General features: G+C 49.0%; 1 protein-coding gene across 1 annotated transcript; it reads right to left on the reverse strand.

Annotated features, from left to right (window-relative positions):
• Window positions 1-112: 112 nt before the first annotated feature.
• On the reverse strand, window positions 113-14,088 carry SERPINB8 (serpin family B member 8). The gene is made up of 7 exons (XM_090285401.1): window positions 13,991-14,088; window positions 9,145-9,322; window positions 7,822-7,959; window positions 6,103-6,220; window positions 4,254-4,396; window positions 2,302-2,454; window positions 113-772 (listed from the first exon to the last, which is right to left on the reverse strand). The coding sequence occupies exons 2-7, from the start codon at window positions 9,310-9,312 to the stop codon at window positions 368-370; spliced, it is 1,125 nt and encodes a 374-aa protein (XP_090141527.1). The 5' UTR covers window positions 9,313-9,322; window positions 13,991-14,088; the 3' UTR covers window positions 113-367.
• Window positions 14,089-15,098: the final 1,010 nt, after the last annotated feature.

Genomic DNA, 15,098 nt, shown 5'->3' on the forward strand with positions numbered 1-15,098 from the left:
TTTTAATTATACTTTTACATATGTTCAACTATTAGTTCAAAACTTTGTGATTATTATTATGCTATCATTAGTTATATTATACATATATTCAAATTTTATTGGAAATAAAATATTAATAGTACATAATGTTTTTTATTTATTTAAACATATGGTTAACATGAATTTTTATTTTCCCTGTCTCTCTCTTTTTTTTAAGGGGCCCAATATTTTCTTCTGCTCCCGGGGCCCCAACCGACCTCAGTCTGCCTCTGCAAGGTGCACCCACTTTATTTTGGCGTTCAAACCACTGCACAGGGTGGTCCCATGGCCTCGGAACTAAGGGTAGCCTGACGGGAGAAAAGGGGCACCTGTAGGCAATGGCGCCTCTTCACGGGGCCGCGAACCTGCCACAGAACAGAATGCTGCTGGTCTCGTGGTGCCTGATGAAGAACAGGAACGGGCGGTCCGCACAAAACCTCGGCTCCGTCCTGGCCGACCGCGTGTTCCTGACCACGGCGGTGGCCGCGGCCGCCTCTGTGCCCTCCTCGTTGACCTCGACAAAGCACTTGTGGGCGACCTTGGACACGGGGACGTTCTTCTTGGGTGACATTCCAGAAAAGTCCGCCTTGGCTTCCTCAAAAGCATCCGTTATTCCTAAACTTCGCAGAACAGACTCCAAGTCGTAGCTCTCCTCCAGCTTAAATCGGGGAAGGAAAACCTGAATTCTCTCCAAAGCCATCTTTTGGGGATCTGTCCAGGCGGTGATCTTCTCGGGTGTAAGTGCTTTTTCCAACTGAAATGACAAAGAGTCAGATCCTAAAATCCAGATGCCAATAGCCTGGTATGCATCCCCTTCCCCTCCCCCCATGACGTGCAACTAGATGGCGAGTTCTGGTCCAAGACAGTCTACAGACAATGTCCCTCTTGTAAACGCACCAAGATTTTCCCTCAAATTCTCACGTTTTCCCTATTTTATGGGAACAAGAGTAAAACAGCTAGAAAACACCTGAGACAAAGAGAGGTTTGAAAAAAACAAACAAACAAAAAAAAAACCACGTGTACCAAATTCTTTTCAAATGTTTTTTAGTTTAGAAAATTGTCATAACCAATTGATTATATTCATGCAACTCACATTGCTGTGAGTTGGAGAGATTGTTGAAAAAAAAGACAGAGCAAGGCTCAGAACTCTGATCTCTGAAAGGAAGAAACCAGGGGCTGTCTGAAGCAAAAGGGGGGCAGCGGTTCTGGGGAAGGGAGAGCAGAACCGGGCAATTCAACAGGCCTGCTGCTTCCGACAGCCTTGCTTGCCCTCCGCCTGCCCTGGGAAGAGCTTCAGAACCTCTAAAAGCTGTCACTTTTTCTACTTATCTATATGGGAGAAACAAAAGGGGAAGGAGCTCGCATCTTATTCTCCTTCCCTTTACCACCTGGAGCCCAGGTGAGTGCCCCTCTCCACGGATAGCTGTTTGGACGTTAGCTCTATTCGGAGACTCTCCTGATTTTCTTCTCAAGTAGCCATGACAGATCTCATCCTTGACTTATGCCCATGGCTTCCTGATTCCACAGAGAAACCAGGAAACTCAGGCAGGTCCCACCCTGAGCACCCTGTGCATCAGTGTGCCTCAGCTGGTCTGCATCCCTGCTGAAAGTCAGTCATCAAACTCTCGGTAACAGGGGAGTATTTCCAGCAAATATGACATACGAGGGCTTCTTCCATCCCCTAGAGAGCCAGACAACCAGCACACTGCTGGTCCTACACCTCCCACCTTACAAAGTTACCTTCTCCCTGAACTCTGTTCCTTTTCTGTCCTGGGAAGAGGGCTCTCTCCTCCTGTTAATAGTAAATTCCTCCCCTGTATTTTAGATTCATGCTACTCAAAGTACGGTCCACGACCGATAGCACCTGCATCCTTTGGAATCTTGTTAGAAATGCAAAAATCTCAGACCACTGCCCCCAGAATCAAACTCTGCATTGTAACAAGATCGCCTGGAGAGTTGTGTGCCTATGAACGTCTGAGAAAGGCTGCCCAGATCAATCCTTATCCTTTTCCAGTACTTTCATTCATTAGTTATTGGGCCCTCAACTAGCCCCTCTTCAGAATAAAAAGTAATGCTCTTATAGTCTTTAAACTCGGTCTTCTTAGCATCATCAACATTGTCCTTACCCACAATTCCATTCCTCGATACACATTCAATAGAAGTGCACACACACTCCCAACAATCCTGTATCGGAAACTCCTCAAACCCTAGCTGGTGTATGGACTTGAAGGGAGGAGCTAAGGCTGGATCCGCAGACACTCCGATTCATTGCCAAGGGCTTACCACTTTGAGGTTAGTGTCTTCATCGGGCAGCAGGATGACCATGCTCAGCTCCTCGCCCGCATAAGGCAGCTCCAGGACCTGGCTGTGAGCCTCCTTCACATAGCCCGTTTTAAACTTAGCTTGCCTAAACATCATCTGCACCGTCTTTTTTTCCTAATGAAAACATGAAATTAAAATCAGATTACTGAAAAATGAGCACTGTTCCCTAAAAATATGTCTGATTCACAGAACCCCTAGGTACGTATAAGAGGATTTTTACTTCTATGCGTTCACGCTGATAGATATAAAATCCTCATTATTACATATTTAGTACTGAGTATAACATGTTTATGCCCCAGCAGATCAATTATAACCAGGTGAGAAAGAACTGGCAAATATAGACAGACATAAAACTCTCCCGTTATTTTTAGAAGAAGTTGTGTATTTTTTCCCATTTGATAAAATACATAAAGAAACACTCCCAGAGACCTTATCATTAAAAATTAGTTTTCTAAGTTGAGAGGAGAATTAACTAATATTCAGGCCTTTGGGCTGGAGGATCAGGTGAGAGAAGATGTATAGGCCAGAGGGAGTTAGACTGTAATTCTGCGAAGTTGCTGAATTAAATCATTGGTTTTACGGCTTTGGTTTTCTTTGAGGGGGAACCTTAACAAGATGCGTAGCATACACCATTTTTAAAGCTGGCATCAAATATATTCTAGACTTTTAAATCCTTGTGCAATATGCTATTACCAAGGCGATGGAGGTCAAATTCCACGCTAATAGCTATCGACCCCAGCCTTTGTCATACTCAACAGGGGATGGAGAAAAGTATGTCTAATGTTAGGCTTCGAAGTCTGGATGTCTAACATGCGGCAGGATACCTATAATTAGTAACACGCACTGAATACTAGAAATTTGCTAAGAGTGGACTTCAGGGGTCCTCACCGCACACAGAAGAAGGCAGCTATGGGGAGAAATATCAGCACACGTTACTGTAGTGATCATTTTGCTACAGATAGCAAACCATCCTCTTGTGCACCTTGAATATATACAATTTTTATTTTTAAGAGATCCAACGAGTTTAAAATAAATGGTCGGCCTTCACATCTCTCAACACCCTTTTCCTCGTGCCCAGAATTGCACAGTCATGATTCTAAGGCAATAAACAGGCACCCTTGTCACTGATATTTTAGAAGGCGTCTCGGTAAATAATTACAGATGGTGAGCGTGCTGCTGCTGAAAACGAAGTCCTTGCGGTGTCATGAGAAAGAGCATTTTGGGGGACAAGTAAAGGAGGATGAGACCTGGTGGTAAGATTTATTTGGGTGGGAGATCTGCCCCTGCGTTCGGAGCCTAGCTGGGAAAAACTGGGAAGGTCATTGAAATGGAGAGAGGGCGCGGAAGCCCAGTAGGTCCAGGGACCTACTCAAGCTGGAAGTTGGATGAGATGGTTTGTGTGGCACTTTGTTCTTTACCGAAAGCCAGGAACATACATGGAGGATTAACGGAGCGCCGTGGTGGTTGCTGCTAGAGCCTGCCGGTTCTTTCCTCCCACGGGGCGTATTAATTCCCTTCACCCCAATGAAATCCTGCCACCACGTTTACACTTCTCCACACATGGAGAATTCTTCTCTCTCACCACTGCAGAGAGCTCGTTTCCCCACAACGGTACTACAATACAACCATAATTCTGAGGCTTAGGAGAAATTTTCTCTCAATCACAATAATAGGACCAGACACAAAGGTCAATTGCATCCTGGGTGAAAACAAGGAAACTATGAGTGGAAAAAAATATTTTCATTTTTCTCCTCCCCTTTCCAATAACAGATATAAAGAGGGCATGAAATACGTTCAGATATAGATCAACTATCAAGATAGTGTGAAATAAATTATTGATTTTCTCCATTCCCAGCCTTCCCCAGCACATTACTTTAAGAAAATAGCAGTGTATCTAGAATCTTTGTCCCTACCTGGTTGACTTTAAAGGGCATCCCCCTCGTGTACTTTCGGTCAAACTGCTCCTTCCACTTGCCTTTGAAATAGATCGCATTCACGAGAACCAGCTTGGTCAGGGGGCCAACTGTGCCAACACCCAGAATCTCCGAAATCTTACCTGTAAAGAACATGGGAGAAGTTTATTGCTATTTGGTGCGGGGAAGAATCATTTTTTTACAAACATCTCAACATGGAATGCTGATCGGCCAGGCTGGAACCCTGTCTTTTCAACTGCCTGTTAGGTCAGGACGATGATGCACACATTGTTGGTCCTTAGACAGTAGTCCTGAAGCAGGCTGGTCAACTATTGCTTTGCCCTCAATTTACAGATGTAGAAATTCAGGTTCAGAATATTTGCCTGACTTTTTTGCTAAGGTCACTTAAGTGCCAAGTGACTGAGCTGAGGAAATAATCCAAGAGTCTTGATTTTAACTGTGAGCCTCTCAACCTTGACACCATAATATTTCAACCGTACCATTATTGACCTATTAGGCTGGTAATTCATTGCTGCGGGGACTGTCATGTGCATTGAAGGATGGTTACCCAGCAGCACTTCCTCCAACTGTGACAACCAAAAACGTCTTCAGCCATTGCCAAGTGCTTCCTGGAGGTCGCTGCTGGTTGGGAATTGTTGCTCTGGGCCAACCGTTGAATCTCACCCAGGAGAGGACAGCCTGGGACGTACAGCCCCGTCCGTGGGAGAAGCAGGCTCCCTGAATGGAGTGAGGGGCAAAGGGATGAGGGGGATGCAAGGAAGGGGCCCGACCTGAGTTGTCCAATGAAAGTGGGGACAAGGTGATCCCCAGAGTACCCCCGGCTCCAATATCCTGGCAAAACGTGTGGACGGTCAGGCTGATGGAAGGAAAAGTGTGAGGAGCCGTGGAAGGGAAGTGTCAGGTGTAGGAAGGGGAAGTGTGTGGAAGCTTCTGGCTTCCCCATTGACTTAGGACAGTGCCCCCTACTGGAGAGCGGGAGACCCCCACACAGGCCACACCAGGAACCCTGAGAGGCTCTTCCTTTCCGACAGTCGTTATTTTATTGACTTTCGGGATAATCGTGAACATTGCTGCTGCCTGAGATATAGCAGAAGTGCCTTAAAAATTGAACAGATGGAATGGTAAGTGCTGGGTGGGTACAGGGGGAAAGAGTGACTGCCCTCCCCATGTTCTGGAAGCCTCTGAATTTCAGGTTAGCTACTTAGAGTGCTTAAAAGCGTGTCTCCTTTCTCTGTACTCCGGTCGGGAACTGGCGGAACTGTCTGTGCTGAGGCAGAATGTGGACTGGACAGGGGACTTTGAAGGCTGCCCATAACCTGCAGCTTCTGACTCTGGAGCAAATTCAGAATGGGTCACGATCCAAAAGCAATCGTAGCCCCAGCCTTGTGACAAAGAAGGAGAGGGCTGAGGATGAAACCAGAGCTGTTCCCATCCCCACAGGGACATAACGTGAAAGGTGGCCCTCTCTCAGGTGCCACCCAAATCGAATGTCATTCTGCCGTCAGAGCAGGGCAAGGATCCTTCCAGACAGAAGATAAACAGGGCTCTCAAGACAAAACATCTTTCTAGCATTTTCTAGAACAGTCCAGTTGGGGGGGCGTCTGACATACAGTTGGTTTACGTACTTATTCGAAGTCACTACTTTGGGATCGGATAAGCCCAAGAAAGGCCACAGAATTGCAGGACTGGTCTGGAAAGAAAGCAAGCCCACCCAGCCAGGCCACCGGCCCCAGGGCCGCCCGGGCAGCACCATGAAGGCCACTCCTGAGGCCACCTCCCCTCCCTTTCCTTCACAACTTGCCAAATCTACTGACATGAAATCTCTCACCTTCGGTCTTTTGGGTCACCCAGTCGTTGATGTGTTTCCGAGATTCCTCCGCATCCTCAGCAAAGGACAGCTCCTCCAGCTGCGCCCCATAGAACTCCTGGCAGGATTCCTTGAAGGCCTGCAAGTCAGGAGCCGAGTTCAGCCCCCCCTGCACTAAGGTTCCCACACTGTGGAAACAGCTGCTTTTTCTGACCGTGTTTCCAGCCTAACTGCTTGCACATGCCATCCTTCCCTTTAAGACTTGTTCATGCAGTTAACAAGAATGCACAGACCCCAACTCTGTGCCTGGCCCTTGAAATTACAAAAATGAGCAGAAACAAATGTGAAAATGCCTCGTCAGCAGCTTTACAGAAGTTCTCTAGCCCAGACTGGGTGTTCACTGTCCAACCAGAGTGGGAATTCAGGGGTGAAGGCACGACATAAGACTCGGGGGCTCCCCGCCTGAGGACAGAGATGGCGCAAACGCACAGCGAGTTACAACATGTTTTGAGAATGTGGAAGTGGCAGGCACGTACCGAAGAGCCCGTGATGAACATCCATCAGACACTCAGACTCCATGTGGACTTGTGTTTGATTTTTCGGTCCCCCTTGTCCCTTCCTGCCACCCCCACTAAGCACTCCAGCTTTCTCTGCCTCATTTTTGCATCACCAGCACCAGCCCCAGTGTCTGATCGGGAGGCTCCGTGGTAGAACTGGATTATCAAGAAATCCAGTTCCCAGCCTCCAGGAGTAGAATGTGACTGGCCTAGATGGGTGTGTGTGTGTGTCTGTGTGTGTGTGAGAGAGAGAGAGAGAGAATGGGAAAAACACAATGTCATGGGATGACCTTTGAAATGTAAAACGGGGTCAAATCAAGAAGGGCCTGTACCCAGTACATTAAAACCCAAAGATGACTCACCTCGCAAAAACTCGGTTTCAGATCAAATGTGCCTGGCAACTGGCACTTACCCGGCACCCATCTCCTGCTCTCAAAGATGTTAGCTTGTCCAGAGGAAAGAAGATGTAGAGAGAAGAGCTGAGCAACTAAGAAAAGCAGAGGGTGGCTCCCTGTGCCCTCAGTATTCCCCAATTACAACAGTCAATGATCAGGATGATGTTCAAAAGAAACATCGATTAACCAGGAGACTCCTGGAATCCCTCATGCTTATCCTAGAAGACCTAGCCAGCTGAAAGATCCAGAATCATCTCCAATGATTTCTACACCCAGAGCAGGCAACCTCCATGGGGCAGCACCCACCAGCATGCAGGACAGGAGGTATTTGAGTCTTCCAGAAGAATCCTGGGGACCGCCAGCCAAGAAGACGGGAGGCTTGCAGTGATCATTTCTTTCCTCTCAAGAGAGCATCACTCTGCCCATTAGGTAGCATCATTTCACAACCCTCACTCACTGAATCGTGGCAGGGTTTCTTTTGCTGGACGAGGGAACTCTGGGATTACATGCTGCAATTAACACGAACTACTCAGATCAAGGGGAAGAAGCAGGTCTGGGTGCCGGAGGATGGACATATTCAGATTGAGATTGAGGTTTAAAAGGAACGTGACAGAAACAATTTTAAAAGGACACAATGCAGAAGCCATCATAAACTTCAGAATTGTAATTACAAAGGTAAAATGCTAAGCACAATTTTAAGGCCATAGAGTTATATTTGATCTCTGTTCCTCTGTTGATTGTATTTTATTTGCAATTTCTTCTTCTTCAACGTGTGAGTTACTACTTACCGGAAGGAAACCATACGTCTTTTCTCCGAAGAGTCTGTTGGCGGTTCGGAGCAAGTACTGAGTGTCAGCTCTGTTAACTTCCGTGAGGAGTGACCGGAAACCTTGGTGGACATCTCCCACTTCCTTCAGGCACAGTGCCTGGAAATAGAAAACACAGACTTTAATGCGGCCATTTTACTCCTCCAAAAATATCTCTGAGCTGGAAATCACAGAGTTGGCTTTAAATGACTACCATAGAGTTTCTCAGTGCTGGGACTGTTGACATTTGGGGGCCATTCCTTTGGGGCTGTCCTGCGCACTGCAGGATATTTTGCAGCATTTCTGGCCTCCACCCCCTAGGTGTCAGCCAAAACTGCCATTTCAAAATGTTCCCACGCAGCAAAAGCCTCGCAGGTATAAACCACCGTCCGCCCATCCCAACCCAGGCCAGGCAGGCAGGACGTGAAATCCCAGGAGGGAGACCGAGCAGAACAAATGGGCATCTGGGATGGGTCTAACCTGACCTGGGGATTACAAAAGTGAGCAGAGCTCAACATGAACACGTCTCATCAGCCATTTTCCAGAAGTTCTCCGGCCCCAACTGTGTGTTCAATGGCAAACCGGAGCGGGAATTCAGGTCGTCCCCGTGCCACCCACAAACTCCAGTCCAAAGCCACAGTCCTCCCGTGGGCTGGAAGGGGCCCCCACCGGGGATCAGCTGTAGACACGTGCTTCTGGACGCTGTCACGAGACAGTCAAGGGCCCTGAGACACGGAGAGGCTGAGGACGCCTTCCCTAAGGTTTCACCCACAACTTCACACAGGACCCAGGTCAGATCCATCAGATTACATACTCCCTCTTAACGTGACTCTGGAAGCAGAAGTCCACGTTCTGGTCACATTCTTTGTCCACTTATGCACAATCCCACACTAGAAATGACCTGTTTGACAAGAAGTTCCTGTATATAGCTCTATTTCAAATTGAAATAGATTAGGAAAACGTTAAAATATAATAACGTTTAAATCCTTGGCCTTTTTGTGGGACAGGATTGTAATTTACCTTACTTATTAAAGACATAATTTTGCTGTCCCTTACTGATGCTTGTACCCAGAGACAATGACGTAATGACTCAGTTTCTCCCATAAACACCAAAAGGAGATTCCCCGTCTTATACAACTTACCTGTTCTGCCTATGTCTGCCCTTTGTCCATCACCAGCTCCCCCGCCCCCCAGCCACCAGCCACATGGGCCTTCATCAGAAGGTGCTAAGATATGAAATGCCCGGCTCTGTGGAACCAGAGAAAGAAGCATGTTGCTGTCCTTCCTTTGTGACAGCACACGTACCTGGGACATCTGGGAGGCAGTGTTCCCTTTGGCCCCCATGAAGAGCATGGCGAGGGCAGAGGAGATGCTCAGGGGAGAGAAGAAGACATTTCGCCAGCTGTCCTCTTCACCCAACATTTTTAATAAGGTGATGGCAAAAGCGCCGTTGGCTTCCCCGAGATCATCCATCTGAGCGGGTCTGTGTAGCAAAGACACAAGAGAAGTGCGTGAGCCACACCTTCCGTTTCACCATCCAGTCCCCCTAGACACTGGGCGTGGCCAGCAGAACAACCACACCCCCAAAGGCATCGCATCTATTCCCCAACCGGTGACTACATTATCTCATGTGCCACAGGAACTTTGCTGCTGGGACTGAACTGGGGATCATGAGATGGGGAGATTCTCCTGGTTGATCCAAGTGGGCTCATGTAACCACGTGGTCCTTATAGAAGGAAGGCAGGAGGGTCATAGTCAGAGGAGGAGATCTGATGATGGAAGCAAAGGTCAAAATCATGTGGGGCCACAAACCAAGGGATGCAGGCAAAAGGCAAGGAAACTGTCCTAGAGCATCCAGGGGGAAAAAAAAGTAACTCTGTGGCCCTATTTTGGACTTCTGGCCTCCAGAACTGTCAGATAATACATTTTTGTTGTTTGCAGGCACCAAATTTGGGGGAAGGTGTTGCACCACCAACAGGTGACTAATACACTGGTTTATTCACAAAGTAGCCAATCCCAGAGCTCATGGCTGGTCCCACCATAGCGACAAGGCCTCTGCAGGGGCTCAGACACCCTCCTAAACCTGCTGGCTCCCTCTCTTAGTATAAGGACAGCCAACACGTCCGTGGGCCAGGCAATACTCTCTGCAATTTACATGTATCATCGCACTTAATCCCCACAATAACAGGTGAGACCCCACATGAGAGACCAGGAGATTGAGTGAGGTTTACTAGCGTGTTCCAGGTCCCATAGACAGTCAAGGGAGTCAGGGTTGGAACCCACAGTTGATCCCAAAGCTGAAGGTCTTCACCATCACACAAAACCCCTTTGCGGGTGCTACTTCCCCCTCAGTTTGGTGTCCCTAACACAATTTATAAACCAAGTTTAAGTTCTATGAATTATACATAATTCTCTGTAAAAAAAAAAAAATAGCATTTCCATCAGCTGGATGGATTTCAACAGATTGGGAGAGTATGTCTGGGATGGTCTGACCTAACATATGAGCTACTGGGAAGACATACAATGTACTATGAATCAGGGGACTCCAAAAGTACACACCGTTTTCCACTGGAGTTGCTGAAACTGGGTTGGGAAGGGAGCCCACAGGCAGAGCCGTAAAATATGAAGCCCAAATCTCAAGCCATCAGGTGGGCGCTTCAAATCAGAGGCACCGATTTTGGATCCAGCCTGATCAAGCCAACCTTGACCTGCCACCAGCTTGACTACACGTTAGCGAGTTTCTTCCTGCCTCTCCCGTGATCTGCTTTTCCTTAGCGCATCTGCTCTAGACAGCTTGTCATTGTAAACTCTTTTTCTGCTCCTCATAGATGGAAATACTTCAAAAAGCCTCTCTCCTCTTGACAACCCAGAACCTTCTTTCTCAAGTCCCTAGGAGTCCTCCCTTTAAAAATGTAATTTTCAAGGAAGATAGTACATTGCCTCCCAGGCCTTAGGGGGTGGGGGTGGGGTGGGGTAGGTGGTAGGAGCTTAAAAAGTTATTACAGCTTATTAATTATTACAATTTTAGCAAAGTATTTGCAAATACATTTGAATTTGATCCTAACTGGGCATGAGCGCTTGAATGCAGAGTGAGGCAGACAGAAGCTTAGGTTGGTGAGTGTGAGCATGTGTATGCTCCTGCCTGTCTGCCTGTCTGTGTGTATGTGTATCTGTCCCTTTGAGTGCCTGTGTATTTGTGTGTGTGTGTATATCGATGTCCTGCCTGAACAGGCAAAGGAATGAAGTTAATGTAGTATCACATCGATTTCGACCTCACATATGAACTGCCCTTAATTATAAATGTCCGGGTCTGGTTCCTTCTGTTTTCTTCTTCCTTCATCCCATTGCCCCACCTCCGTTCCTCCCAACATCCAGGCCCTGGTCAGCAGCACAGTATCTCCCGTCGGTATCTGCCCCACAGCAGTGACGCACTGGCACGCACGCACACACGCACAGAGGCCGTCGAGGATGTGGCCCAGCTCACACCCTGGACACGCGGGGGCTGGCACAGGGCAACAGAATGACTCCCCTGCGGTTCCGCTTGGTGCCCTGATCCCACTTGTACCTTAAAGCTGTGAGAGGGTTGGAACTTGAAACACAATGGACCTTGCCCAGTCAGTCTAAAAAGGAATTAATTTCAATCGAAAACAAAATGACACCTTTGGGTGCCAATGCCGCAATTCAACTGTGTCATAAAAACACAGCAATATGGAAAGACCTAATTTCCAGCCAATAAAATAGATTGGCACTGAACTAGCTTTCCTGTTGCAGGTGAACAGACCAGGGCAGGACAACTACTACTGTCCTCGGGTCTCCTAGCAAGAGTGGCCAAGTCTGTGACCAAAGCAAGCCTTCTGCTCCAACTATGTGGCACCGTCCTCTTCCTGGGAGCCGTGACCTGCTGACTTCCTGCTCCCCTCCCCAGCCCCGTACACACAACCCAAAGTGAATGTGTTCAGAGAGCATTTGTGTGGGACTTCCCTCGTGTGGGTTTGGGGAAGCAAATGCACAACAAGCATCATACCTCCTGACCGGGAGCTCCCTCCCTGGGGGACACACACACGCATAAGCCCCAGCCATGCACTCCGCAGCAGGAGCATTAACAAACAGCTAGGGAAGGCCGCAGAAAAGCGGAAGGGGTTCACTTTAGAAGGCTGGGCAGCAGTTCCTGTAATGCAATGTACGGGGAGGTAAATGTGAAGGCTGTGGCTGTGGGATCGGCAGGTGCAAAGAATGTAGCGGGGCGGGGGGCATGTTTGCGGGGGGCCCGGGAGGAGTCTGCGCGGTGTCCTCTGAGAGACAGGGTGTGGTGAGACCAGGATGGGCCCCTTAAGCCAGGTCTAGAAGTCTATGGGCTATGGGCTGGAAAGCGATGCCTGGGTTTCAAACAAATGTGACAGGAACACATGGGGAGTTTTAGAGAGATACATGGGGGAAAGCTAGGGGACCAAGAGCCGGTGCACCACTGCCATGGGTTCGTGCCTGCCCAACACAGACGACGCTTCCACGCTGGAGAGCGGAAGCTGGAACTGCCCACAGGGACACTGATCACACCAGGGCCCGGAGCAGCGAGAGTCAATTACACCGAGGCTTCTTAAAAGACAACAGTCCCCACTGAAGTCACTTATGCAAAGCCCCACATCACCAAAGCAAGACTTCATTACAGTTTCAGCTCCCCAGGGAAATGGAATCTTAAACCGCCAATCAAAAATCGCCCCCCCTCAGCATTAGTTAGGTCACTTGCCTGATAAACCCCAGCCGTCCCTAAAGGAACGAAACTTTGCAACACCTGGCTTGCCCTGCACCCTTCTGTCTATAAAGGCCTTTCGTTCACGCCAGCATCCCAGAGGTCCTGTCTCCCTGCTAGGTTAGATGCTGCTGGATTCAAACTGATTTCTTGCTCAGACAAGCTCTTAACTTTTTAAATCTTCCTCAGTTTATCTTCTAATAGACTGCTAGCTCATGGGGCTGAGAAGGGGCCAGGAACCCCGGGAAGTGTATATGAGGAGCCAGCCCGGAATGGGAACGGTGTGCATTCCACACAAGATGTGGAACACACCACCCCAGCCGGAAGGAACAGACAGCCCACGGCATCCTGATTCCAGGGGAGCCCAGGCAAATGGCATGGCATTCCTCAGAAGGCACAGGGGAAGCCAAGAGAGTCATTCCCATTTCTGGGAGAACAGGCTGAAACTGGAACTAAGCCCAATATGTGCAGGTAGGAAGAGGAAGAAGGAAGGGACTGCCACCCGGCGATCAGGGATGTCCTGGGAGAGCTGGGAAGGCGTGTGTGGCAGGCCCAGGGGAGAAGCGCAGGAAGCCAAGGAGGGCAGCAGGGGCTGGAGCCACAGGGCCGAGGGGCCTGCGAAGTGAGGACCCGTCACACGAACTGCTGCGGCTGCGCAGGGGACAGATGAGGACGCGCTTTTCCAAGTTGAGGGAAAGTGTTCAAAGAAGAACAGATGAAAGAAAGGAGAAAAAGACAAAGACTAGAAAAAAAATAGGGAAAAGGGAGGGAGGGAAGGAAGGAGGGAGTCAGAGAAGGAGGGAGGGAAGGAGAGACAGAGGCCACCAGGCTGGATCACCGAGGGCACAGCAGGGGACAGGCATTTGCGCGGGAGGTGGCACCACCCAGCACCCCCGCAACTCGCCCGAGGCGCCCCAGAAATTCCAGGCCAGGCTGCGGTTAGCGTGCCAGTGCCCCGGCTGCGCCCTGCGGCTCCTCCCACTCACCTCCCCGGCGTTTCCGCCTGCAGTTCTCGGGGTCACCGGCCACTCCCTCACTGCTGGCTCAGGGGAGCGCAGTGGCGCCCGCAGGCTTCAGCGTCCCTCCCACCCGGGGACCACCTTCTGATCCGGGGAGGGTCGCTGCGCTCCTGCGCTTGGGAGCCGTGCCCCTGCCCGGGGGACACCCACCTTAGCGCCCCGGACCGCGCGCGGGGGCCACGGCGACCCCAGCCCGGCAGCAATCCCGCCCGCTCGCAGCGCTCCACCGTCCCCCGAGTCCTCCCTTCCTCGTCCTCGTCCTCGTCCTCCTCCTCCTCGTCTTCCAGCGTCTGCCCTCTGCCTTCCTCCCTCCCTTCCACTTGCCCGCGCTCTGCCCGAGCTCCGGGCAAGCAGGGTCCTGGCGCGCGCCTCTCTGCCCCGGTACCTGGGAGATTGCTGCTGCCGCCGCTCCTGTCGTCGGGGCCAAGTCCAGTGGGGTGGTGGCTTCCCTCCGCTTTGACTTCGGGCCGGCTTCCGGCCGGTGACTCACCGCAGTCCGAGGCTGCACGGGCCTGTGCCATCTCCGACCTCGCATCCCCGGGCCGATGACGCCCGGGAGGAGCCCCAGCCTCGCCCGCACCCTCCCGCCCCGCAGGGGGTTGGTTCCTTTTCCTGGGTTATTAGCGTGCGCAGGATTCCTGCTGGTCTGTGTCCATCGGTCTGTTTAGCCTTGTTTAGTCTTGTTCAGCCTTGTTCAGTTGGAAATTGGGACTTAGCTTTGGAAATTAACCAAAAGCCAAAACAGAGGCTAAAAATGGTTCCTAAAGCCATTTGCTTCCAAACTGTTCGGGTACAGACCCATCCAAACGATTTTTGAACATGCATCCCCCCTACCTGTGTGAACTTATGTGTGCGAATACGTTAAATATGAATATATGATGAACACGCTAAAACACATAAACAGACATTTAAAAGAAGAAAAAACTTTTTGTTAGAAATATGTCTTTTTGTGCTTACAAACATTATTTTTAAATTTAATGAGACCAGTGTAACGGAATATGTGTTTGTTTTAATCTTCGTTAAAGGCTTTGAAATGGAGTTAATCCGAAGGCCTAGTTTTAAGTTCATTTCTCAACTCGGGTTGCTGGCTGCGAGGAAGAAAGGGTTCTCAGGAAGGGGTTGCATTTAAATGGAATAAAGGTGGCTTTGGTTGTACTTAGTAAATTTTGGCACGTGATTTTTTTCAACCCACCTATTAATTATTCAAAAATTTCTAGTTAAAATCTCACTGGTAAAAATCTGTTCATCCTGTTGAAAATTGATTCTTTCTGCAAGCCAGTTTTTTAAATGTTGTATTTTTAATATTTTTAACAGTTTGAGGCCCACCAAGTGTTTCCTGTTTGGAAGATTTTTATGAAGTTTTGAAATTATATGTTCAAGTTTAAGTGCAAATATATGAGAGTTTTAATATCTTTTTTAGTCATCAAGTCATCTGATGATGGGAAAATATACAAATAGAGGTTCTCAAAATGATCACTGTACACTTTCAAAAA

This window comes from Furipterus horrens, unplaced genomic scaffold, assembly GCF_987537825.1.
Source record: "Furipterus horrens unplaced genomic scaffold, mFurHor1.1.pri manual_scaffold_8, whole genome shotgun sequence".
Taxonomy (NCBI): domain Eukaryota; kingdom Metazoa; phylum Chordata; class Mammalia; order Chiroptera; family Furipteridae; genus Furipterus; species Furipterus horrens.

What these genes read in the sequence shown, in the direction of transcription:
- SERPINB8 (XM_090285401.1), bottom strand. Translation starts at nt 9,312, where the DNA reads ATGGATGATCTCGGGGAAGCCAACGGCGCTTTTGCCATCACCTTATTA. An exon ending in CTGCCTCCCAGATGTCCCAG is followed by an intron (nt 7,960 to 9,144) that starts GTACGTGTGCTG and finishes TTCTATTTCCAG; the next exon opens with GCACTGTGCCTGAAGGAAGT. An exon ending in GGTGACCCAAAAGACCGAAG is followed by an intron (nt 4,397 to 6,102) that starts GTGAGAGATTTC and finishes TGTTCTTTACAG; the next exon opens with GTAAGATTTCGGAGATTCTG.